At 40.7% G+C, this 27,879-nt stretch overlaps 1 protein-coding gene and 1 long non-coding RNA gene across 20 annotated transcripts in view; one reads left to right on the forward strand and one right to left on the reverse strand.

Moving 5' to 3' along the window:
* LOC106601783 (gephyrin) overlaps positions 1–16,411 on the reverse strand; it is a 124,093-nt gene extending 107,682 nt beyond the window's left edge. For all 19 annotated transcript variants that reach the window (XM_045717873.1, XM_045717853.1, XM_045717875.1 and 16 more), the window contains exon 1: positions 16,310–16,411. In XM_045717873.1, coding sequence (XP_045573829.1) covers positions 16,310–16,373 — 64 coding nt within the window. In that variant the 5' untranslated portion in view covers positions 16,374–16,411. The remainder of the gene's footprint in view (positions 1–16,309) is intronic.
* Positions 16,412–16,696: 285 nt separating this feature from the next.
* Positions 16,697–18,072, forward strand: LOC106602761 (uncharacterized). The gene is made up of 2 exons (XR_001328288.1): positions 16,697–17,363; positions 17,864–18,072. It is a non-coding gene; the product is annotated as an uncharacterized lncRNA (long non-coding RNA).
* The last annotated feature ends 9,807 nt before the right edge of the window (positions 18,073–27,879 follow it).

Raw genomic sequence — 27,879 nt, forward strand, 5'->3', positions numbered from 1 at the left:
AAGAATGCACCCAGCATGCTTGTGACCCAGCACAGCTCCATTCACATCCTAATGGACTTAACACGCCTCTGATCCTTCCATCCGCCCGCCTGCCACCCAGGCAGCAGCACTCTTTCAGTCTCTTGCTCTCCTTCCTTTCCCTCGCTCTCTACCTCTTTATCACAAAGGCACTCCACCAGGGCAGGGAAGAAGGGAGACTAAGGGCCAAACTCCAGTACTCACACTGCGTGGCTGGGTCTACAATACACTGCACTACACAGCAGCGACCACAGTATCCCAATGAAACCTAGTTCTAACAGAACAGCAGCGATCACAGTGAGGGGTCAGGGAGAACATTGATTATCCCTCCTGACTGAAGAGATCACATTGTCACTGTATCAAATCAGTCACAATGCTCTGATTCAGATCCCATACAGTAGCAGAGTATGGAGATAGACTATTTATCCCTAAACACATGTGCCTGTGAATGCTCACACAGCAGAACAGAGATACTCAAAGCTGGCCCAGGGGCCATTCGAGAAGATCTTCCAACCACCAACACCGAGTACGTTTACCTGCACAGTAATCATTCAATATTAAACTGATTATGCTATGAGCCAGGTTATGCAATACTCATGTAAAACTTTACTCCTTTTATCTAAAAAAAAAATAATAATAAAATTTTACAAAATTTCAAAAAAGAAAAATACAAATAAAAAAATTAGGCACATGGTCAAAATATAAAGAAGCATACGCTGATTAAAACACCTGGTGTTCTGACCAATTTTTCACATTACTGGGAAATGTAAACACCTTAAATCAGCATTCCAGCTGTGTATTTGATCTGGGCATGTGCTAGCACCAGCCAAGTGAGCCTCCCTCTTTAGTGCGAGTGAAGTGAGTTCGGAACAAATTAATGTATGCATCTTAGAAGTAGTTTTCACATACAAACTTTATATGTCCGAACTCAGAATCAAATATGGTTCCCAAAAATAACATAGGTCGCTGTGGTAGAACATTTATTTTGATTGGTGATTTTCTGCATTTATCAGAGTGCCATCAGGTAGTGGGATTTCAGATGTGTCCATGTAAACACGACTATTAGGGAAAACGATCTTCTTGCAAAGCATGTAAATGTTTTAAATCAAAACTATTATATTAATTCTGACTATCCACAATAAATCACATTATTGTGTGCATGTAACCGTACTCAATGATGTAGTGTTAACATAGATGCTTTTGGGGCTTAGCTATGTCATTAGGTAGCCTATAGGGCCATAGAGCTAGTAGCCAGGCAAAAAGTGGCAGCGAAGAGCAACTCGGAGTGCTCTAAATATACAATCGTGTCATGAAGACATGCTCTGCGGCGTTACACATTTATGAATGAGGCATGTACTGCCTCAAGAGCATCGTCCGACCCCATAGGCACTGCTACCCGAATCCCACCCTACCAATAACAACAGCAGAGAACTTGGTTGGGAGTGTCTCGTTCTTTCTGCAGGTCCATACTTATTACTTGGAACATATATTAACACAGTTTAAAAAATAAGGGTATGGTTAGGGTACAGTGTTGTTCCCTGGGGTACAAAAAGGGAAACTTCCCAGCTACACATATAAACTCACGATACAGTTCGGTACCTTGTAGGTATTGGACATTTTTCTACCCATTATCTTGAATAATAATGTACGCTCATTACTGTGCTTTAAAATATAGCCCGGGGCAATGTACTGGTTGGGGCTCATTAGCATATTTGAGGGTGTGGTAAAACAAACGTGTGTTTGTGCCAACTGTCAGTGGAAGTGTTGGAGCAGTTTGAGTGTTTGATGGTTATGCTGATACAAGTTGAGCAACTCTTAACCTCTATGGGCTAGGTGGGACGCTAGCGTGCCACCCGTGGTGCACTCCATCAACAGCAGGTGCATTTCAAGAGCGGCAAATTTGAATCCAAATAAATGTCAAAATTCAAATTTTTCAAACATACAACTATTTTACACCCTTTGAAAGATAAACATCTCCTTAATCTAACCACGTTTTACGATTTCAAAAAGGTTTTACGGCGAAAGCATAAATTTAGAGTATGTTAGGACAGTACATTTACAAGAGTTGTGTGTAATGTTTTGTCAAGTCAAAGACAGGGTCACCAAAACCATAAAACCAGCTAAAATGATGCACTAACCTTTTACAATCTCCATCAGATGACACTCCTAGGACATTATGTTAGACAATGCATGCATTTTTAGTTCTATCAAGTTCATATTTATATCCAAAAACAGCGTTTTACTATGGCATTGATGTTGAGGAAATCGTTTCCCTCCAATAACCGGCAGTCAAGTCAGCGTCACAAATTAAATAATTAAAATGAGAAAACATTGGTAAAATATTATATTGTCATTTAAAGAATTATAGATTTACATCTCTTGAAACGCAATCAACTTGCCAGATTTAAAAATAACCTTACTGGGAAATCACACTTTGCAATAATCTGAGCACTGCGCCCAGAAAAATACGCGTTGCGATACAGACTAGACATCATGTTGGGGAGATCTAAAATCGAAAATACTATGTAAATAATCCATTACCTTTGATTCTCTTCATCAGATGTCACTTCCAGGTATCACAGGTCCATAACGAATGTAGTTTTGTTCAAAAAAGCTCATCATTTATGTCCAAAAATCTCCGTCTTGTTAGCACATGATCTAAGCCAGCCGGACTTCTCGTCATGAACGAGGGAAAAAATATATTTACGTTCGTTCAAACATGTCAAACGTTGTATAGCATAAATCATTAGGGCCTTTTTTAACCAGAACATGAATAATATTCAAGGTGGACGAATGCATACTCTTTTATAACGTATTGGAACGAGGGTACCCAACATGAACTCGCGCGCCAGGTGTCTAATGGGACATCATCGTTCCATGGCTCTTGTTCGGTCAGATCTCCCTCCAGAAGACTCAAAACACTTTGTAAAGGCTGGTGACATCTAGTGGAAGCAATAGGAAGTGCCAAAATATTCCTCAGCCCCTGTGTTTTTCAATGGGATAGGTTTAAAGGTAATACAACACATCAGGTATCCACTTCCTGTCAGAAAATGTCTTAGGGTTTTGCCTGCCAAATGAGTTCTGTTATACTCACAGACACCATTCAAACAGTTTTGGAAACTTTAGAGTGTTTTCTATCCATATATAATAAGTATATGCATATTCTAGTTACTGGGTAGGATTAGTAACCAGATTAAATCGGGTACATTTTTTTTATCCAGACGTGCAAATGCTGCCCCCCTAGCCCTAACAGGTTAACACTGTTCTGCAAACTTTAACCTGTTGGGGATAGGGGGCAGTATTTGCACAGCCGGATAAAAAAAACGTACCCGATTTAATCTGGTTACTACTCCTGCCCAATAACTAGAATATGCATATACTTATTGGCTTTGGATAGAAAACACCCTAAAGTTTCTAAAACTGTTTGAATGGTGTCTGTGAGTATAACAGAACTCATATGGCAGGCCAAAACCTGAGAAGATTCCATGCAGGAAGTGGCCTGTCTGAAAAGTTGTGTTTCATCTTGGCTCTTTTTTATTGAAGACTGAGGATCTTTGCAATAACGTGACACTTCCTACGGCTCCCATAGGCTCTCAGAGCCCGGGAAAAAGCTGAACGATATCGAGGCAGGCTCTGGCTGAAACACTTTATCGCGTTTGGCAAGTGGCCGATCAGAGAACTATGGGCTTAGGCGCGTGCACGAGTCGACCGAATGCTTTATTTTCTTTCGTCTGTTTACCTAAACGCAGATTCCCGGTCGGAATATTATCGCTTTTTTATGAGAAAAATGGCATAAAAATTGATTTTAAACAGCGGTTGACATGCTTCGAAGTACGGTAATGGAATATTTAGAATTTTTTTGTCACGAATTGCGCCATGCTCGTCACCCTTATTTACCCTTTCGGATAGTGTCTTGAACGCACGAACAAAACGCCGCTGTTTGGATATAACGATGGATTATTTTGGACCAAACCAACATTTGTTATTGAAGTAGAAGTCCTGGGAGTGCATTCTGACGAAGACAGCAAAGGTAATAACATTTTTCTTATAGTAAATCTGACTTTGGTGAGTGCTAAACTGGCTGGGTGTCTAAATAGCTAGCCCTGTGATGCCGGGCTATCTACTGAGAATATTGCAAAATGTGCTTTCACCGAAAAGCTATTTTAAAATCGGACATATCGAGTGCATAGAGGAGTTCTGTATCTATAATTCTTAAAATAATTGTTATGCTTTTTGTGAACGTTTATCGTGAGTAATTTAGTAAATTCACCGGCAGTGTTCGGTGGGAATGCTAGTCACATGCTAGTCACATGCTAATGTAAAAAGCTGGTTTTTGATATAAATATGAACTTGATTGAACAAAACATGCATGTATTGTATAACATAATGTCCTAGGGTTGTCATCTGATGAAGATCATCAAAGGTTAGTGCTACATTTAGCTGTGGTTTGGGTTTATGTGACATTATATGCTAGCTTGAAAAATGGGTGTCTGATTATTTCTGGCTGGGTACTCTGCTGACATAATCTAATGTTTTGCTTTCGTTGTAAAGCCTTTTTGAAATCGGACAGTGTGGTTAGATTAACGAGAGTCTTATCTTTAAAATGGTGTAAAATAGTCATATGTTTGAAAAATTGAAGTTTTAGCATTTTTGAGGAATTTGAATAACGCGCCACGGGTTTACAATGGCTGTTGAGTAGGTGGGACGCAAGCGTCCCACCTAGCCCATAGAGGTTAAGAGAATGTGCCAATATTGAGCTGCACTGTAAAGAGGTTATTATTTTAAAAAAAGTATAACTCAATGGCAACTTGTTGCTGTGAATTTGTCAATTCTTAACTGGAAACTACTCGTCAGTAAGTTATTATAAAAAGGTCACAATAACTGACAAAACATTGCCAGCAACCTACAAGACACTTACTGCCACTAGCAATCCTTGCCAGTAACCTACTGTGCCTTCACTGACATTTCTGTTGACAACATGCACATTACTTGCTGATTGGCAGCATACTGTAGCAGCGTCAGCCTTTCATAAGATTGCAGGAGTGGCTTATTTGAGGCGTCGCTTCAGCTAGCTCTTTTTGGTCTCCCATGAGAGGGAAAGTCATCCCAATGTGCTCTGTTGTATTCTGTTCATAAACATTAAGCTTGTACACTGTCAGTGCATGTGATACCAAAGAGCCATGTTATTGTAATACTCACTTTCCTACCAGACCGTCAGGTCAGTGAACAGGCAGATTAGCTACAGTAAATTACTGTGAATTATACAATAACCCACATGCAATTAGTTAATAGTAAGTTATTGAAAAATAAACATTAACTTCCTATGAAACAGCTGCCATTAAATATTTTGGAAGTAGCACATTAACCTCTAAATAGTGCAGCTCTGGATTGCTACAAGTTCTTTACAAAAATTGCAGAAATCACAGCGTCAAAAGTGGTGCTCAACCAACAACATAACAATAAAACCGATATTAGCTAAAAATGACAACATCGGCCTGATGTCTAGTTTAATGCTGATGTGCATAACCGATGTCAAGGCTGACATGCAAAGAAGATCTCCACCCCGCTGACCCTCAACACTGGGGCCCCACAAGGGTGCGTTCTCAGCCCTCTCCTGTACTCCCTGTTCACCCATAACTGCGTGGCCATGCACACCTCCAACTCAATCATCAAGTTTGCAGACGACACTACAGTAGTAGGCTTGAATACCAACAATGACGAGACGGCCTACATGGAGGAGGTGAGGGCCCTCGGAGTGTGGTGTCAGGAAAATAACCACACACTCAACATCAACAAAACAAATGAGATAATCGTGGACTTCAGGAAAAAGAAGAGGGAGCATTCCCCCATCCACGTCGATAGGACAGTAGTGGAGAAGGTGTAAAGTGAAGTTCCTCAGCGTACACATCACAGACAAACTGAAATGGTCCACCACGCAGCAGCTCCTCTTCAACCTCAGGAGGCTGAAGAAATTTGACTTTTCGCCTAAAACACTCAAACTTTTACAGATGCACAAATCGAGAGTATCCTGTCGGGCTGTATCACTACCTGGTATAGCAACTGCTCCGCCCACAACCGCAAGGCTCTCCAGAGGGGTAATGCAGTCTGCACAATGCATCACCGAGGGAAACCTACCTGCCCTCCAGGACACCTACAGCACCCGATGTCACAGGAAGGCCAAAAAGATCATCAAGGACAACAACCACCCGAGCCACTGCCTGTTCACCCCGCTATCATCCAGAAGGCAAGGTCAGTACAGATGCATCAAGGCTGGGACCGAGAGGCTGAAAAACAGCTTCTACCTCAAGGCTATCAGACTGTTAAACAGCCATCACTAACAGAGTGGCTGCTACCAACATAGAGACTCAAATCTCTGGCCACTTTAATAAAAGGTATCACTAGTCACTTTAAATAACGCCACTTTAATAATGTCTACATATCCTACATTACTCATCTCATATGTATATACTGTACTCTATACCATCTACTGCAGCTAGCCTATGCTGCACAGCCATCACTCATCCATACACATTTACACTACCGTTCAAAAGTTTGGGGTCACTTCGAAATGTCCTTGTTTTTGAAAGAAAAGCATATTTTTTTGTCCAATAAAGTAACATCAAATTGATCAGAAATACAGTGTAGACATTGTTAATGTTGTAAATGACTATTGTAGCTGGAAATTGCAGATTTTATTATTATCAGCCACCATCACTCCTGAGTTCCAATGGCACGTTGTATTAGCTAATCCAAGTTTATCTTTTAAAAGGCTAATTGATTATTAGAAAGCACTTTTGCAATTATGTTAGCACAGCTGAAAGCTGTTGTTCTGATTAAAGAAGCAATTAAAATGGCCTTCTTTAGACTAGTTGAGTATCTGGAGCATCAGCGTTTGTGGGTTCGATTGCAGGCTCAAAATGGCCAGAAACAAAGAACTTTCTTCTGAAACTCGTCAGTCTATTCTTGTTCTGAGAAATGAAGGCTATTCCATGTGAGAAATTGCCAAGAAACTGTAGATTTCATACAACGCTGTGTACTACTCCCTTCACAAAACAGTGCAAACTGGCTATAACCAGAATAGAAAGAGGAGTGGGAGGCCCCGGTGCACAACTGAACAAGAGGACAAGTACATTAGTGTGTCTAGTTTGAAAAACAGATGCCTCACAAGTCATCAACTGGCAGCTTCATTAAATAGTACCCGCAAAACACCAGTCTCAACGTCAACAGTGAAGAGGATACTGGACTCCTGGTTGAGACTGAACAAATGAACAACAAAACAGCACAGCAAGTATGTGAAATAAATAGGTTTTGATTATGTTTTACTGGTAATGGGGACATAGGTAAATGCCAACAATATAACTTTTTGGTCAGTGTGTGTTTCAACTATTTAACTGTACTAGAATGCTTAAAGGCCGCAACAATTTTAAATAAAATCTGTATCATTTTTTTGGCAATGAAAATTTAATATCGGTGCATCCCTATTTGAGAGTAGTGGATATATATTATTGGTAACAAATAACTATCTTGTGGAACTGCTGAGACATTAAGGCACTCCAGACCAAAAGGTTGCAAGTTAAAATCCTGAGAGCATTTATGCACACATAGGCCTAGATTCTAAATCAGATCTGCACCAGCTATGTGAGTTTCGGCAATCGTGTGTTTACATTTGATTTAATCTTGAATTTAACATCAAGGGTCCCTGAGCACAGCTACTTTTTCATTGGTGTTGTCAGATAATTGCATGATTATTTACTTGAAACTTTTAGCAAAGTGCAGAAATGTATTCTGAAGTGAAAATGCACCGGTGCCAATATATCCTCCAAACACCGTCTTCAAGGGCATTATCACTTTTATACAACATATTCAAATAACAATTGACATATTTTCATTAAAAACATTATTTTGATTAATTTATTCATGCCATTTCATCCTTCCACAAGATATAGTCCCGACACAAATCTAGGGTTGCTACCCAAGCCGGATGGTCGTTCATTCTATTGGTTCGGTTGCCAGAGACGCGACCCAGTTGTTCAGTGTTTTTGTTCGTTCTAAATGTTCCATTGTCATACTGGCTCGCAATGTTATTTTCCCTTCTTTGCTAGCTAGCCAACTACGGCTAACTTAAGGTCACATCAAAAAGTGCAGCCTGAATAACAGCAAAGTAGCTGCATTTGAATTTGTTCAAGCTGTATTCTAGTGACATTTATTTGGATACATCCATACAATGAGCTAATGAGGCGCGATTTCGCTTGGCATTGAGAATGTGCTCACTCGTCAGGATACTGTTGTTCAGAGGAGCTAGCCAACAACACAGCAACAGTAACACAATCAGTTCAAACTGAAAAGGACTGCAAATTAGCTGCGTTTCATTTGACCTTTTTATTTATATATCCATCCATAAAAATGATGCCAGCTGATTCATGATTTAGACCGGTTGAGAAACGCTGCCTGCCTTTGTCTCGTCCCGACTCCAGACACATTCAATACTATGGGACAGCAGGACATCGAATTTCTATATTGACACAATGTTGCAAATGTTGGAGAGACAGCAAGGTTTAGACAAATCTTCACTGATGAAAATGAAATGTTCGTCTAAAAGAAATAGTAAAGATCAAGTTTATAACTTGCCTGGCTGGGTTGATGAGACAGTGGATTGCGCAGTCAGATGGAACAGAGTAAAGAGGCCTTTTAACTAGAGGTCGACCGATTAATCGGAATGGACGATTAATTAGGGCCGATTTCAAGTGTTCATAACAATCGGTATTTTTGGACACCGATTTGCCGATTTATTTTTTTAAATATTTTTTATACACCTTTATTTATCTAGGCAAGCAAGTTAAGAACACATTCTTATTTTCAATGACGGCCTAGGAACGGTGAGTTAACTGCCTTGTTCAGGGGCAGAACGACATATTTTTAACTTGTCAGGGATTCGTTTTTGCAACCTTACGGTTACTAGTCCAACGCTCTAACCACCTGCCTTACATTGCACTCCACGAGGAACCTGCATGGCAGGCAGACTACCTGTTACGCGAGGGCAGCAAGAAGCCAAGGTAAGTTGCTAGCTAGCATTAAACTTATCTTATAAAAAACTATCAATCTTAACATAATCACTAGTTAACTACACATGGTTGATGATATTACTAGTTTATCTAGCATGTCCTGCGTTGCATATAATCGATGCGGTGCCTGTTAATTTCTCATTTGAATCACAGCCTACTTCAACAAACGGGTGATGATTTAACAAGCGCATTTGTGAAAAAAAGCACTGTCGTTGCACCAATGTACCTAATCATAAACATCAATGCCTTTCTTAAAAATCAATACACAACTATATATTTTTAAACCTGCTTATTTACTTAATATTGCCTGCTAACACGAATTTCTTATAACTAGGGAAATTGTGTCACTTCTCTTGCGTTCCGTGCAAGCAGTCAGGGTATATGCAGCAGTTTGGGCCGCCTGGCTCATTGCGAATTGTGTGAAGTCCATTTATTCCTAACAAAGGCCGTAATTAATTATGACATTTGAAGGTTGTACAATGTAACAGCAATATTTAGACTTAGGGATGCCATCCGTTGGTTAAAATACGGAACAGTTCTGTATTTCAATGAAAGAATAAACGTTTTGTTTTCGAAATGATAGTTTCCGGATTCTACCATTTTAATGACCAAAGGCTCGTATTTCTGTGTGTTATGTTATAATTCAGTCTATGATTTGATAGAGCAGTCTGACTGAGCGATGGTATGCACCAGCAGGCTCATAAGCATTCATTCAAACAACACTTTTGTGCGTTTGCCAGCAGCTCTTCGCAATGCTTCAAGCATTGAGCTGTTTATGACTTCAAGCCTATCAACTCCCGAGATTAGGCTGGTGTAACCGATGTGAAATGGCTAGCTAGTTAGCGGGGTGCGCGCTAATAGCATTTCAAACCTCACTCGCTCTGAGACTTGGAGTAGTTGTTCCCCTTGCTCTGCATGGGTAACGCTGCTTCGAGGGTGGCTGATGTCGATGTGTTCCTGGTTCGAGCCCAGGTAGGAGCGAGGAAAGGGACGGAAGCTATACTGTTACACTGGCAATACTAAAGTGCCTATAAGAACATCCAATAGTCAAAGGTATATGAAATACAAATCGTATAGAGAGAAATAGTCCAATAATTCCTATAATAACTACAACCTAAAACATCTTACCTGGGAATATTGAAGACTCATGTTAAAAGGAACCACCAGCTTTCATATGTTCTCATGTTCTGAGCAAGGAACTTAAACGTTAGCTTTCTTACATGGCACATATTGCACTTTTACTTTCTTCACCAACACTTTGTTTTTGCATTATTTAAACCAAATTTAACATGTTTCATTATTTATTTGAGGCTAAATTGATTTTATTGATGTATTATATTAAGTTAAAATAAGTGTTCATTCAGTATTGTTGTAATTGTCATTATTACAAATAATAAAAACAAATAAAATCGGCCGATTAATCGGTATCGGCTTTTTTTTGGGTCATCCAATAATCGGTATCGGCGTTGAAAAATCACAATAGGTCGACCTCTAATTTTAACGTCATAGATTTAGCCGATGGTAACTTGAAGAATAGACACCGGCTGGAATGCGGTTTTAACCAATCAGCATTCAGGATTAGACCCACAAATGGGAGCTGGACCAAGGCACCCAGCAGCCAACACCAGACAAACATTAACCCATAAATTCATAGGAGTATGATCTATGAACTTTAATCCAATGACAGGTAGGCCATAAATTCCCCACCAGATGTAGATGAAAACGATAAGAGATGTATTGTTGTTGACGTATCAGCATAGCAAACCTCCCTTTACTTCAAACATAGCTAGACACAGAAGGCTATATAACAAAGCGCTACTATGCTTCTTCAAGAGGCACCTTGGTACTAGTGACTGACCTTGGTGACAAAACAATATCCCATCAGATCCCATTAGACCATGTAAAGTTGATGTAAGTTTGATGTAAGGTTGGTTGACTCCCTGTAGAGTGGGACTTGGCAGAATCTGAGGCCACTCGGTGACACAGCTCTGTAATTCCTAAAAGGGTGTCAACATGAGCTCTAGATTGAATTAGCTGCCTACCGGTGTCCACTTCTCCTCAGCCTCCTCTTCTCAGCCAGCCAGGGTTTATAGGGGTTACATTTACAATATCTGATCACAGATCAGCCAAGTACTTCCTCTGGAAATATGTGTAGCAGTGGGGGAAAGGTTGAAAGGGAGATCCCTCCCCCTCTTGTTTTGGAGTTCCGGGGTTCCCCCCAGATACGTTTTATGTAGAAGGACTGAGAAGCTCAGTTCGTGACTTTTTAAAAAGGTCATTCTACTCCAAAACGAATTAAAATTAAACTATGCTGACATCTAAAATAAAATGTCCACCTCCAGAAATGAGCCCAATAACATATTGGTAAAACATTGGAATATACATGTAGACGATGCATGGTTCATATGACCAGGTATGCTATTAGCAATAAGCATTAACACCTGTAGCCCAACTGATGCAGCATAGTGGCTATAAATAAATAGGCTGAAGCATAGGGTTGCCTATCTGCATTTACCCTATTGGGCTCATCATTAGCTAGATCCCAAATGTAATCTTTTAATTAGTTAGCATCCTATTGATTAATTTTATGTCCCAAAAATGTGCATAAACACAGTGATGTACGCCTACCTATTAGGGCAACTGGGGTAAACGCCTGCCTGGACTTCTTACAAAAAACACAATTTTTTTCTCCCACTTTCCCTGGTTGGCACTACTCTTGTTTGACTAAAAATGAAATCCGTCTTATCACAATTTTAAGTCACTACAGAAAAAAATTGAGGTAAAGTCACATTTTACCCCAAGTTACCACATTTTACCCCAACTGACCTGTGTAACATTTAGCCCTACTCTTCCCTATGCACTCAAGGTGATTGCAGAGCAGTAACGTGCTTAACCATGACACTACTAAAAACTCTGTGTTTAAAATAAAAATGGTGCAGTTCTCACATATTTACAAATTTAGAAATAAATAAAAGAAGGAATGGAATGCTGGGAACCTACATTTTTTGTTTGTTTTACAAAGGCGATTAATACTGCAGTTTTCAGCCTCCCGAGTGGTGCAGTGGTCTAAGGCAGTGCTAGCTGTGCCACTAGAGATTCTGGGTTCGAGTCCAGGCTCTGTCGCAGCCGGCCGCAACGGGGAAACTCATGGGGCGGCGCACAATTGGCCCAGTGTCACCCGGGTTAGGAGACAGTTTGGCCTGCAGGGACGTCCTTGTCCCATCGCGCACTTGCGACTCCTGTGGCGGGCCGTACGCTGACACGGTCGCCAGGTGTACGGTGTTTCTTCCGAAACATTAGTGCGACTGGCTTCCGGGTTAAGTGGGCATTGTGTCAAGAAGCAGTGCGGCTTGGGTTGTGTGGTTGGGTTGTGTGTTTCAGAAAACACACGGCTCTCGACCTTCGCCTCTCCCGAGTCTATAGGGGAGTTGCAGAGGTGAGACAAGACTAACTACCAATTGGATACCACGAAATTGGGGAGGAAAAAAAAAATCTGCTCTTTTCCCCGCAATTGCAAGAATTGTTGTGCTTTGATTGGTTGTCAGAATGCAGGTTTCCCTCCCTATGGCATACGTAGCTTGAATGCACCCCGAAGAGGAATGTTTCTCTCTCATAAAACACACAACAAGCCAACTAGGTAAATAGTCTATTCTGCTATGGGGTTGTCTGATTTTTCAAATTATTACTAGTTTTGTTTGCTGAGGAAAAGTAAATGTGGACTGTACTAGCATCGTCAAAGTGCACCTTGACAGAAATATTTGTTTATGTTTAATATTTTCGGGGCATGGCGGCAATGATTTTCCTGTGGCGCAGCGGCAGTTAAATGAGTGCAGCGGAAACCTGGATCAGCCAACAAGGGCTTTAGAAAGGTGTTACACAGTTATCACAGATCTGTGGAGTGTTGAATGTCCAAACAGACAAGATGCCACAGAGGTGTCCACTGTCAACACGTTCACTCACCTCATCAACGCTAACTTCTTTCATTGCTCGCTGACAGACTTGAGTTGGTTATTCAAGGTAATTTGTCTACTACGTTTCAAAAGGCTTATAGACCTTGTAAAAAAGTTGAACACAGACAACCCTTCTGCTATTTTCACAAATAGGAGATATGGTGATTAACAGGGGACACGCATCGGAGGCTGTTTTGCAAAGACAGGGGAGAGAGGGACAGCAGAGACTGAGTATATAGCCTTGCGTGGTGTAGCATTAACAGTGTGGTTGTGATCAGTGCTTTGAACAGCACAGAGACAGGGGCTGTCAGGCAGACGCTCTACTCTACTCTGCTCCTCTGCTCACCCTGAAATAATATTTGATGCCAGCCGCAGCTCCTTTGAATGCAACTTTGGAAACCAAAAGAACAAAATCACTTTTTTGAAAAGGTATTTAGTTTTTGTTTCTCACCCCAACTTAGTTTATTTTGTTTATCAAAGAGAATATCGTCACAAAATGTTAAATAACTCACCGACACACTGCAGGACTACTATGAGGCTAGAGAGAAAAGGTGACACGCAGATCGACAGGACAGTCAAACAGACAGCGCAATTGCAAAGTCCCATCACACATCTCCCCAAACAAAATAAATGAAGCACACCACACAGCTCAGCTTAAACACACAAACACACCTGCGAGGACAATACCATAGCTGCCACTAGACACACACGCTCACACCTGACAAGGTCCACTTTCATAGCTGCCAGGGCGCTAGACACACAGCAGGAGGGTAAACAGGAGTAGTGGTTTCACTACAACACAGGGCCTGTCTCTCTCTGGCACAAACAGACTGATACTGTACTGACTGGCTGGTAGGATATCTGGTACTTTTATCTGCCCAATACACACTGTCAGTCCGCTCACCACGACCACACACACAGGCATACCCCACACACAAACACTTCATAATAATAAATCAGTCATAGTAAACTCTTATTTGAAAACACAGGCCTACTGTTATGTCTAATTGAGAACATACAGTTGTCTAATATTGGTCCAGACTCGACCGATACAGTAACTTCAGAAGCCCCTGCCCACCATAGACTGTATATACAAAGCTGCCCACACACACACACACACACAATTCTGACGGGCTCAGTTTGCCTGTTATAGAAAGGGAGAGAAAATGTGTAGTCTGCCACAAAAGTGAGATCTCGCACTGAACCCTTCCATTGACATTTTTCAGTGAGAGGCTTCATAGAGAGAATCCTGACATCTCTATTTGAGGAAAGACCATACAACAGAGGCGATAGGACAGATGGAATTTCATGTTGGGTGGGGGAGTTTGTGTTCAATTTTTCAACTAGGCCCATCTCTAGACACTAAGACAATCATTCACAATAATCAACAGTAAAATACTTACAGTAGTAGTCAAAGTGGTAACCTATATTAGTATTTTTTTATTTGAATACAAAAACCTAATAGTTCGTAATAACTGGTGGACTCTGGAATGGCTGAAGGTCAAAGGTAACAAATGTATTTGCTTATTTTTAGACCTATTGTTTGGAACAATATACAGTGCTATTCCAACACATAACATTTCCAGAGTGGGCTCCCTGATACTTTGAATGATATGACCCATGTTATACATACAAATTGACGCTATGGGTAACTAACCAATCACAGCCCTCCTTTAGGATCGCACATTCAGCAAATTTATCAGCAGAAGGAGTTCCCTTTAAATCCATTTTGTTGGTGGTACTCATAAAATGTATCAAAACATCAGAATTAGCAGAAAGCCCACTCTGGAAATGTGATGGACTTGTCTAGTATATTGTTCCAATCAATTTGTCTTCAAATGAACAAAATCAAAAAGGGTAGTTTTGATGTTGAATAAATTAATGTGAACATTTGTATTTGAGAATCTAGACATAGGTCTATTCTATATGATAGCCTACTCCTTATAAATGTGCTCTATGACACTAAGATGTATGCATCATAGGGTCTTACGGGAGCCCACTTTCATCATGATTTTCTCAAACATGAGAATTGCCAGAACAATCGGAGATATACAACATTTTCTGCTCCAGCTGGCATGGAATCGCCCTGTAACATTACATGTCATTTGGGAAAACCCTATGCCCCACCCAACCTATCACAATCCAAAAATTCCAGAGATATTGCTCGAACAAACCGCCGCACGGACATTTCGGTTGAATGCATTCAGTTGTGCAACTGACTAGGTATCCCTCCCGACTTCAATGAACAGCGCCTAACCCCCGAAACTAGGGGGCGGGGTACCCGTGTGTGATAGCAATCTAACTACTGCAGAGGACCTATGTCAAAACACTGTGTGTACTTATGTGCACAGAGGCAGCGGAATGCCAATGTTGACCGACGGAGTCATCGTTAAACTATTATTCTTGCCATAAAAAAAAGGGTCCGGTGAGTGGGACAGGGATATCAAGTCCAAGCTCAGTAGAATTGAAATTAAACCACGATTATACTCCACGGCTAGCTATACGGACTACAGCTGCACCAAAATACAGCTCCATTTTGTCATGCATCCAAATAAGATGTATTTCAACAGTCATCTGTATTGGTTGGCCTATATAACTAGCAATCTGAATAAATCCGACAGAAATTTTAAATGACACGCTCGAGTACAAAATTACATCGCAAGCGCCCCACACTAAAAACGAGCTAATCTGAAATAATCGCCTATTTTCCAAATGAATAACAATACTAATTTAGCAAGCAACATCAATTAATTCAGTAACAGTATAGATTAGCAAACATGGCGAAAATAAGAATGTGAGAATTTATTCGGATTAATTTAAAAAATAATATTCGAGTCGGTGACACTGACAGAATCTGGCTCGTGCTGCTCTGCTTTGCCAGGCTAGCTGCAGCTTGCGTACAAGACATGAATTATTCAAATCAAAAAACTGGTTTCTACACAGCGAGAAAATGCTGCAAGTTACACCTTCATGAACATATATTTTACTTAGCGTATAAAAACCATTGAAAAGGTGCAAATGACAAAAAAAACATATACAGAGGAAAACATCTGTAAATCACTAGGAGTATAAGAGTCGAGGAATACGGTCAAGCAGTAATGTTACAGTAGCGAGTTAACCGTTTGACAGGCTAGAGAAGCCGATGCAAGACAGCCACAACTCATCTAGCTAGCTGGCCACAACCCGGTGGAGAGCAAGACAGCACGGACAATCACATAAAATGAACACACAAAAGTAGCCGGAGATGGCATCAACGATTTAGATATATTTAGAAATTACCCGTTAGAATTCCGACTCGAATTTGGTGGTCGTGGTTGGTTAAAATCATCCCTTCCGACGCCATGTTTACCACCGCTCTCGCCCGCACTGAGGATCCAGAGAGAATCGATAGCAGAGCACATCGAACGAGAGGAGGCGGGATGAGGAATATGGGGTTTCCACTAGTTACCACAGCCACAAAGTTTTAAAACATCGCTATGTCGTAAAAATGAATGAAAACAAAAATGTGCCTTTTGGTCTTAATTTAAGGTTAGGGTTAGGTATAGGGTTAGCAGTGTTTAAGGGTTAGGTTTAAAAACACATTTTAAGAAGAAAATGTGTATAAATGGGCGGGGTTTATGACTTTGTGTATGTGGTAACATGTGACGACCAAGCCAACCAGGCAGGAGAAGCCGAGTTCAGACCATGCAGAAACACGATGTTCATAGATACATTTATATTTGGAACTAACCCACACTTCTTTACTGTGCGTGGGCGCTCAGAAATGAGTGTAAATATATGGTATATGCGTGCATTATTGCGGAAGTCCTTACAAGTAGGTTGTATCCGAAATGGGAGGTGTTTACAGGCCTAATGCGCATAATGAATTGCCTTAGTGGTCTCCTCGCTGTGAGTGTACTACTGTTTTTTCCAACAGGCCTGGGATTTTATGGCACAGTTGGTAGGTAGCGCGGAGCCACTGGGCTGCTTGTGAGAATACTACTGTTTCTTCACAGCTAGTTACAACGAATGTCTTGTTTCTCAGTGGTGTAGTGGTACCTGGAGAAATGGGTATAACCCACTATATTTTGCCAACAACTTACCAAACGGCCTTCCTAGCGAAGGAAAGACGCCCCGAGTGAAAAATTCAGTTTTCCTATAGTTTTTTTTGCAGGGTTTCACTGTCAATATCAAACTTTTTTTATATAGCAAAACAGCAAAAATTGCGCACCTAGCACGTTTAGGCTAACTGTGTTTATGTACTGTACAACATTGTAGGCCTACAGTGTACATGTGATTTTGCTAAACAAATACACCCCCGATTGATACAAATCATCATGACGTAATCTACCAGGTAGGCCTACTTTGCAGTCAACATTTAATTGTCAAGGTTTTTGGGGAATGCCTTTAGAAATGTTCATTCAAACGGTGCATGACGACAGAATTGCGCATGGCAAAGATTCAACCAAGACTTCGGACAAAACGTTTTCAATACTTTGTTTGCAGACCCATTGTTGCCTTTTAGTTAGCATTTACTGGTAAACTCTTTAGAAAGAAGCTATTATTTAGAACTGAAAATGGTTATTTGGGCTATGCCCATAGAAGAACATATAGGCCCTCTAGTAATTTAATAGGATCTCTACGTCATAAACCCTCAAAAGTTCCATAATGGGGCAAAAATGGCAGCCATCTTGGTCAGGAAGAAATCTCAAAACCAGTCTAATTTAAATGAATGGCAGCAAAGGCATGTGATGTATCAGATATTGTGTAATGGAATTATGGTGAACCTTAAACGGTATATAATGAGTTATATGACAATAGTTATGTTACGTCTACACCCTCTCCGGCCTCTAGGTCATCAGGCTGCGGATTATCCCGCACACCTGTCACCATCGGCTCATGCACCAGCGCCTCATGACACTCACCTGGACTCAATCAACTCGTAGATTATCTTCCCTATGTCTGTCACCTTGGTTCTTTTCTCAGGTGTTAATGACTCTGTTTCATGTCGGTGCGTTGTTTGTGTTCATTGTGTCTATTTATTAAAACACTCACTCCCTAAACTTGCTTCCTGACTCTCAGCACGCTCGTTACAGTTTCTATGGATTTTATACCAATGTTCTGTGTAATAGCCTCAAATATGTAAACAGACCATAAATGCCATAGATTTTATTTTCTTGAAAAGCTGTGAGTACTATTATATGATACAATATCAGTACTTGTGTTTACAACTTGTCTAAGTCCTATCATCAACTGATTTGAGCCAGTCTATGACTGTGTATAGACTGCATTGTTTGAATTGAGTGTTAGCACAATGGCAGTTAATTTGAAAAATGACTGTACTCATTCCTCTAAAACTGTCTGGCTAGCTAACATACATACAGTGCAGATACATTTGTCACATTTATTGTTTTACACATTACTTATCACAGCACTGACAAACCATGGTTGGCGAACTCCCTGACCAACATGGCTGACCTTTGGACCATCATAAGAAGGTTGTCCATTCAAGTATTCTAATTCCTATGTTGAATAACCCCGTTTGGTTCCAGGTAGAACCTGTTTGGTTCCAGGTAGAACCCTTTTGGGTTCCATGTCGAACCCTTTTCAAAGAGGGTTTGACATGGAACCCAAAAGAGTTCTACCTGGAACCAAAAGGGCTTCTCCTATGGGGACAGCCGCAGAACCTTTTTGGAACCCATTTTTCGAATAGTGTAGATATCATAAATTGAAACGTCCTTCCTACTTACCCGACCGACTACCACTGTTGTTCTTCTGTGAGCTGCTCCATGAGAACCAGTTGAGAGCTGCAGGATCTGGCTGCCTGACAGATGATATTCCGCTGAAACTAGGATATGTGTGCAGCTTGCATTAATATATTACATGTGCTTTGCGTTTGTGTAGGCTACTTTGTGCATGATTTCTCTGTTGTTTTACATAATAGATACAGCGTATACCTCCACGAAACTATTTTTTATATGCATCAGTGGGGATTAAGAAGTGCGTATACGCAATTCCCACTGAAAAAAAGTGAGTATTGGGCGTATACCTGCGTATAGTCCCCACTACCCACTACACTTCTGTTTTTAGCACGGCCCCCACTCCAGATGATCCAGATGCCAACCCTTTATTGGTGGCAGCAGTGGGATAGTCTCTTGGGCATTTTCTGTGTGCAGAATCTCTTCTAAGATTGCTAAATAATAATAAAAACTAAATACTATTAACATTATTACCATTTTATTCCATGCTGTACTATAAAGTGCTACCCCGCCCATATAATAGGATCAACAGACTCTCGGAAGAAAAATACAGCCATTAGTATGAACTCATTGATGCTGCTTTCCCAACAGAGGTCACCCAAGAGTACTTGGTAACCTGATTACAAATCAGACCAGTCATGGTGACTGTTCCTGTTCAGGCTCAAGATCAACAGAGGTGACTAATGGAGACTGTCTGGAGAGAAGCAAGGGTCTTCGGCCTGCCAGGAAGAGAAGGCTCCTGAGTCCTGCTATCTTTCTCTCTCTCTTGTTTGGAGCCTGCCCAGAAACAGGGAATTATCATTCAGTTTGACCAGCCAGACATATTCCCTGGTTCACAAGAACAAGGCCATCTCTAGTCTTTGAAGTCACTATGCAACTTAAATAAAAGTTTCTTTGATGTGCCGAATATGTCCCTAGTTTGTTGCCGTAGAGAAAAAGACGTTACGACAGGACACTGGATATAGATAGACATAGGGTAGAGACGTAGATAACCATTGATAATTTGGTGTGTTGCTGTATTTGTTCCTCTTATCTAGTTCCCTTCCCCCTTCTCTTTCAATATTGGTACAACACAATGGTTGCTCACCCACAGCCCCAGATTCCAAATGGTAGTTTAGTTTACTGTAGCCCAGGGCCAGGCTCCTAATGTTAAAGTTTACCTTTGTCAAAAATTAAATGTGCTTTTGCGTGTCTTTACTGTACATGTCCCACCTCACTAGTGAATTGTTATTAAATGTGACCATGGATAGGAGAAATAAAACAAGATCCTAAATAATGGTTTATCCTCCATATGTAGTAGGACTGACCATATGGGACTCTATATATACTCAGAGAAACCCAGAAGTACTGAAGCGTATCTGCATAATTATCACCAGTGGAGTACATTATGGGGTGTAAAATGTAAAAGCAGTGTGCCAGTATGTGTCTCCCAAGACACATACATGGCTCCTTACTTAACCCCTCTAATAGACCAAAATATAGGTAGTGTTACAAATGGCACCCTATTCCCTATTATATAGTGCACAACTTTTGTCCTGGGCCCATAATAGTAGTGCATTACATCGAGAATAGGGTACCATTTGAGAGCACAAATTGCTGTATGGTATTGTCCTCATCTTTACAGTGTCCACATCGCTCTAGTTTCTCATCACTATATGTGCTGAACAGCTTCAAATATTCAGTTGTTGGACTAATTGGAACACCTGTCTGCTATGTCTTTCAAAGTAGGGGAACATAGAAGGGACATCTAACAGTGTTGAGAGAGTGCAGGTTGAATTCTGATCAGCCACAGCCATACAGTAACAAAGTCCCTTTGTCTAACCTAATGGATTTACTACAGAATAAAATAAACTTTCATGAATCAAAGATCAAATCAAAATGTATTTGTCACATGCGCCGAATAAAACAGGTGTAGACCTTACAGTGAAATGCTTAGTTACATGCCCTTAAAACTTCTTCGGGATCAGTGTCCCGTCCATGGGACGGTTGAGCTAATGTAGGCTAATGCGATTAGCATGAGGTTGTAAGTAACATCAAATTCCCCCAGGACATAGACATATCTGATATTGGAAGAAAGCTTAAATTCTTGTTAATCTAACTGCACTGTCCAATTTAGAGTAGCTATTACAATGAAATAATACCATGCTATTGTTTGAGGAGAGTGTGCAGTTTTGAACATGAAAAGTTATTAATAAACAAATTAGGCACATTTGGGCAGTCTTGATACCACATTTTGAACAGAAATGCAATGGTTCATTGGATCAGTCTAAAACGTTGCACATACACTGCTGCCATCTAGTGGCCAAAATCTAAATTGCAGCTGGGATGAAATAATACATTGTGGCCTTTCTCTTGCATTTCAAAGATGATGGTACAAAAAAATACAAAATAACGTTTTTTTTTCTTCTTTGTATCGTTTTACCAGATTTATTGTGTTATATTCTCCTACATTCCTTTCACATTTCCTCAAACTTTAAAGTGTTTCCTTTCAAATGGTACGAAGAATATAACCTTGCTTCAGAGCCTGAGTTACAGGCAGTTAGATTTGGGTGTCATTTTAGGCAAAAATTTAAAAAAAGTGTGGATCCATAACCAACAATGCAGTTGAAAAAATAAAATAAATAAATATCAAAAATATAATATATAAAAATACAAAATATATGAATAAGAAATAAAAGTCAACACTTGAAACCGAAGTAGAGTTGAGAGGTCAAAGGCCAGATTTTACATCACAAGGTTTTCACACCTAATAACCAGTCCTGTGCCAGAAGACCACACTTTGCCTCACATGGCAACCATGTAAATCTCTCAGCATGTGGCCCTGACCACCACTCATATGTTAATTTATGCCTCACTTTGAAACCCCGGACTGAAATATCTTTATTCACAGATATCTTTATTCACAGGTATAAATTAACATTTCTCCAGCTGTTTTTTCTGGGGCAAGGTGATATTATTCTCCTATTCACAAAACAAGAATCTCAACAACCCCGACAGTCCAACTACATACCCAGGGGGGCATACTGCTTCTCTCCCTAACCTGCCTTCTCCCTTTCCTCTTCCACCCTTCTCCCTTTCTCCTTCTCCTTTTTTTCTCTAGCTCTCCTCCAATTAATACTGAAGTTGTTCATTAGTCATTGTGGTTTTTAGCATTTCCATCTGAATCTATGAACCTTTAAGCCTTCACACAACTGAAAGTCTAACAACATCTCAAAATATATGCGATCAGTCAACAGCTTGAGGAGAATGTGTTAAAGGATATGTATATCTTCAGCCCGTCGCTGCCCTGCCCCTTAACACTAGATCTAGTACATTAGACAGAGAAAAATGAGGGCTGTGGAGTTTGGAGAGACTGTCTGAAATGCATTCATTCACTTTCCCTTTTTTGCTAATATAAACCTTTAAACGTCATGCATTGCTGAAATTTACATTTAAATTAAATTGACTTGGGGCCAGAAGATGAGTGTGAGTCCCCAGACACAATCTGGTGGCGGTGCTGTGGTCTTTATTTACTGGTCTGTGGTCTCAGGCTGTTTCCCAAATGGCATCCTATTCCCTAAATAAGGGAGAGTGGGGTAAGTTGAGCTGTTTTTTACATTCAGCGTCACTACATCAAGGGAATATAGTATTCTTTCTAGCAAAGATATAGTATCTACATATATTTCAGGATGTTCTGTATCCCTGAAAATAATCCGAATTCATATAAACATAACAGTTTTGAAAACATAGTTTGTCCAAAAAAAGGATGAGCCACCTTGGGGTAAGTGGTGGACAGTGGGTGATGGTGCTGGTAGGTCAAAGTTTAATTAATGGAATGGGTGTGTGGTATATTGTATATCTTAAATGTCTGCCTACATTCAGATACAGATATCACTGTTCAATATCACTTAACCTTCCATTTCTTGACCAGTTGTCTGCGACAGGGATGTTGTTTCGTTGTGCCAATTTGTAGGAAAGTTCTCTGCATTTGAGGCTACTAAACCCATGAAACTGGTCCGCAAGCTCAGACTCCATGTCATCAGATACAGTAAGACCTTGATGTAGGAACTTAATTTGAGCCAGTTTGCTACAGCAGGAAAATAATCCTGCAGCAACAGGAAATGTGAATTATTATGTGGATTATAGTTAATGGACTTTTTTGTAGGGGTTGATGCATTTTTTGCTCGGGCAAATCAAGTCTGACATTTTAAAGTGGAAAATACAAACTTTAGAAGCCTTTTTAAACATTTAATACACTACAAGTTTGCATTTCCTGCTATGCAGGACAATTCTCAGCTGCAATAAAATTATAAAATTAAGATCCCTTATCTGTACTCTATCAAAGCCTCTCTGTTGTTTTTTTTTTCAATGTACCCCTTCAGTGTCTTCAGTCTATTTTTTCATCCGTCAATGCGTTCTGAGTATGGTAGGGTGAACGGCACCCGGCCCTGAACTGACAGTAGTCTCTCAAGAACCTCAAGGGGGGCTAGACCCCTGCTGTTTTTACGTTTGTTTATATACACGGAGCATAATGATGTCTACTCGGTAACAATAACAAGTCACTATACTATCTAAGATGGAAATTTACTGTTAAAATAACTGTACTTACTGTTATTAAAGATGTAGCCAGTGATCTTAAGCTCACAAATTCATAACATATTGTATGAATTGGATTCGTAACATTTCATACGAATTGAAAACCCCCCCGTAATATATCATTTGAAGTGGATGACGTAGAACACAATAGGATGAAGTAGTACACAAAATATATAGTATATAATAAACATTTTATATTGCCTACAATAGAGTTATTACAGTTCTTCACAGATTACAAATGCATGTAAAAAAAAAAAGAGTGTCTGAGTATGGTACAAACTTTTATGAGCTATAACTCATGCTGAACACAATTAAACTGAGCCATTAAGCTTTGTGGATAATTATAGGATTTTGGTAGGCTATTAGATGGTGCCATGGCATGGTGCGGGTCTAGAGAGGTACACAGTAGACTGTTTCCTCCAGATAGTTGTGTGAGGCAACAAAAAGGTTGTGGGTTCAATTGCTGCAGAGATCACAAACTGTACACATAAAACGTAGTCCTATGCGTTCACTGAATTTGTAAGTTGCTTAAGATAAAAGTTAAATAAATATGCATACATTTGATCAAATATAAATATGCATAAATATGATGATGTCCTAATACAGGTAGTCAAGTGGGTATACCGTTCCTCACTAACTGATCTCAGTGGTTGAACTAAAAGAGGTAGTTTAGCACCATCATGTGGTCATTTCAAGATTTATCACACACAGGCTGTTTGGCTGTTTGAATCAGTTCAGGTTCCTCCTCTTCATCATCTTCATCCTCCTCTTCCTCCTCATATTTCTGTCTGTTGCAGATCTTGTAGCAACATTCAGAGTTATTGTCTTTCTTACTGTGAGTCTTATCTGATGAGGAATGATTGTGAAGATCATCAAGGACCTCAGCCACCTGAGCCACGGCCTGTTCACCTCGCTATCATCCAGAAGGCATCAAAGCTGGGACCGAGAGACTGAAAAACAACTTCTATCTCAAGGCCATCAGACTGTTAAATAGCCATCACTAGCCGGCCTCCACCCGGTACCCTGCCCTGAACTTAGTCACTGTCACTAGCCGGCTACCACCCAGTACCCTGCCCTGAACTTAGTCACTGTCACTAGCCGGCTACAACCCAGTACCCTGCCCTGAACTTAGTCACTGTCACTAGCCGGCCTCCACCCGGTACCCTGCCCTGAACTTAGTCACTGTCACTAGCCGGCTACCACCCAGTACCCTGCCCTGAACTTAGTCACTGTCACTAGCCGGCCTCCACCCGGTACCCTGCCCTGAACTTAGTCACTGTCACTAGCCGGCTACAACCCAGTACCCTGCCCTGAACTTAGTCACTGTCACTAGCCGGCTACAACCCAGTACCCTGCCCTGAACTTAGTCACTGTCACTAGCTGGCTACCACCCAGTACCCTGCCCTGAACTTAGTCACTGTCACTAGCCGGCTACAACCCAGTACCCTGCCCTGAACTTAGTCACTGTCACTAGCCGGCTACCACCCGGTTACTCAAACCTGCACGTTAGAGGCTGCTGCCGAATGTTCATAGACATGGAACACTGGTCACTTTAATAATGGAACACTGTTCACTTTAGTCATGTTTAAATACTATTTTACCCATTTCATATATATACCGTATTCTAGCCAAGGCCATCCTATTCAACTACTGCTGTACATACTGTATACTATTCTATCTAAGTGTTCTTCAGATATACTACATGTTCCATCCACATGCTGTCCATAATGTCTATACATCACATTACATTCACTACCGGTCAAAAGTTTTAGAACACCTACTCATTCCAGGGTTTTTCTTTATTTTTAGTTTTGATGTCTTCACTATTATTCTACAATGTAGTAAATTGTAAAAATAAAGAAAAACCCTTGAATGAGTAGGTGTGTCCAAACATTTGACTGGTACTGTAAATATATACTCCAGATTCCGACATTGCTTGTCCTAATATTTCTATATTTCTTAATTCCACTCTTTTACTTTTAGATGTGTGTGTATTGTTGTGTATTGTTAGATATTACTGCATTGTTGAAGCTAGGAACACAAGGATTTCGCTACACCCGCAATAACAAAATGTGAGCGTACAACCAATAAAATTTGATTTGCGTATTGGGTAGAACCTTGCTTCCCTAAGAGGGCACTAGGGGGCAGTAATACAGTCTTAACAATTTAGGCTGAATGTAAACTGATGACAACAGTGATTGAAGTATGCTCAGATAAATCATATAGCACATATCCGAGACATATCTGGTTAATGCCAATACACAGACGTCTGGCTTGCTTCTTCATAAAGAGTTATTCAGCCTGGTGTACTACAATCAAATATGTCCTGTTATGATTGATTCTGCTAATTAGAGGCTGATTTCTGAAATAGTGATATTATTCCACTGCCCACAATCATTTTAAATCATACTGATCATATTAAACTGTAGCAGAACTGGTTTATTGCAGTTGTAGGCTACATTGCGAGAGATACAGAAAGGGGAAGGAAATATGTGGTATGATAGAGAGAAGTGGGATTGGGACCATGGGGTGCTGTGATTACGTGATTGCCTCACCAGCGGTTGCAGATAGAAATAGAATGAATAGAGTTGTCACGATTCCCTATTCTATCTGACCAACAATCATATCAATCCTATCTGTTCTACATAGTACATTTCTATCTGAATGTTCTGTAACATTATCCCACTGAACAGGTCAGTTCAGTCAGCTTGGAGAGGAGGATGACTGTGAAGAGGAAGAAAAAACAGAACAAGGGAGAAAAACATATGTCCTAACAACTGTACGTATGAGTGGGTGTAGTACTTGTTCATTGTTATAAACATGTTGACATTTCGATTGATGAAAGAAAAAATAATATCGCCTCTTCACCCTAGCTGTTCCTCAGTGGGTTGATTGCTACAAAATCACCTCTTTGAATGGTTGTTTTTCTCTTCATCCCCCACTGTGTGTGTGTGTGTGTGTGTGTGTGTTGTGTGTGTGTGTGTGTGTGGGTGTGTAATATATAATATTGTGCGTAGTGTATAACACCTGTGATTTAAATAGCCCAAAGCTAATTAGCCTGAACACTCACCCCAAAGTGTGGGAGAAGAAAAATAACAGAACTTTAAAACCTCCATAAAAACATGACAATAATTGCAGTTGAGAAATATTGGTTGGTTGTCGCCCTGACTTTTATGAATACGGCGTGTGTGTGTGTGTGTGTGTGTGTGTGTGTATTTGTGCACTGGCGTGTGTTCCCCTCCCCTCTCTGCTTCTCCTCATTGATACTACAGTAGCTGTTGGAGGGATGCTGAACTGACTGTGTCTGAGCTGTGGACCTGTCTCTGTTGTGCTGTAAATCTGAGGGTCATGGAGTTGGTTCATCTCCAGAGTTATCCGTCACCCAGGGAGACACACACACACACACAGTGGGACTGAATAAATGTCTAGTTCCTCCTCTCCCTCGACCCTGCGCTACACTCCTCTCAGAGTGTGACTCCCAAATGGAACCCTATTCCCTACATAGTGCACTTTGTAGTGCACAATGTAGGGAATAGGGTGCTATTTGGGACGCGGACAGAAAGAGGAAATATGACCAGTAAATTCAAACAGTTAGTCACTGCAGGACCAGGGCACTGCCAGTCCCTAACTCTTTTTCCTGTTGCCTAGCCTGTGTGTTTAACGAGCCAGGGGACTGGCTGAAGAACTACCTGATGACACTGAGGAGATGAGAGATATGAAAGAGTGGAAATGTGGAGGGAAAGAATGGAGAGAGAGGCTGGGATACTAGAGTCCCAGATCTGTTTGTGCTGTCTTGCCAACTCCTATGTCATTGTCCCACTGACCAGGGAGGGGTGGGGAATAGGAATGAAACAGGGCCAGTGAAAGTTGGAAGGAAACTGGTAGGATGTGCTGGATACGTGATCGAATGTCTCCTCATACACAAATAGAGAGAGACCACACACGTACATGCACGCACATGCACGCACGCGCACACACACGCGCACACAAACACACACACACACACACACACACACACACACACACACACACACACACACACACACACACACACACACACACACACACACACACACACACACACACACACACACACACACACACACACACGGGAACTGCAACTGGAAGGAAACTGAAATGATGTGCTGAATACATGATTGAAAGTCTCCTCATCTCCTCAATTTGTGCTCTGTGCTGTGTGTTACACCATCCTGTTTTCACTAAATCATTCATAGCAAATTAAGTCTATTATTCAAATACAAACTCCCTCACACACAGACTGAGATTCATTCCCATCGCACGTTGTCCAGAATGCATTTTTTAAAGGCAATGTTCCCGCATTCGCGGAGACCATACTCGCGGTAAATTCTGTATATGTCGGCTCAATGGGAAATTACCTTTAAATGGCACATTGTCCTAATCCGCAATCTGATTGAATCTCGACCATAGTCTGCGTTTGAAAAGTCACCATATTCCCTATATAGTGCACCAGGTTCCATAGGGCACTGGTCAAAAGAAGTGACCTATATAGGGAAT

This window comes from Salmo salar, chromosome ssa01 (genome assembly GCF_905237065.1).
Source record: "Salmo salar chromosome ssa01, Ssal_v3.1, whole genome shotgun sequence".
In the NCBI taxonomy this organism is placed as follows: Eukaryota; Metazoa; Chordata; class Actinopteri; order Salmoniformes; family Salmonidae; genus Salmo; species Salmo salar.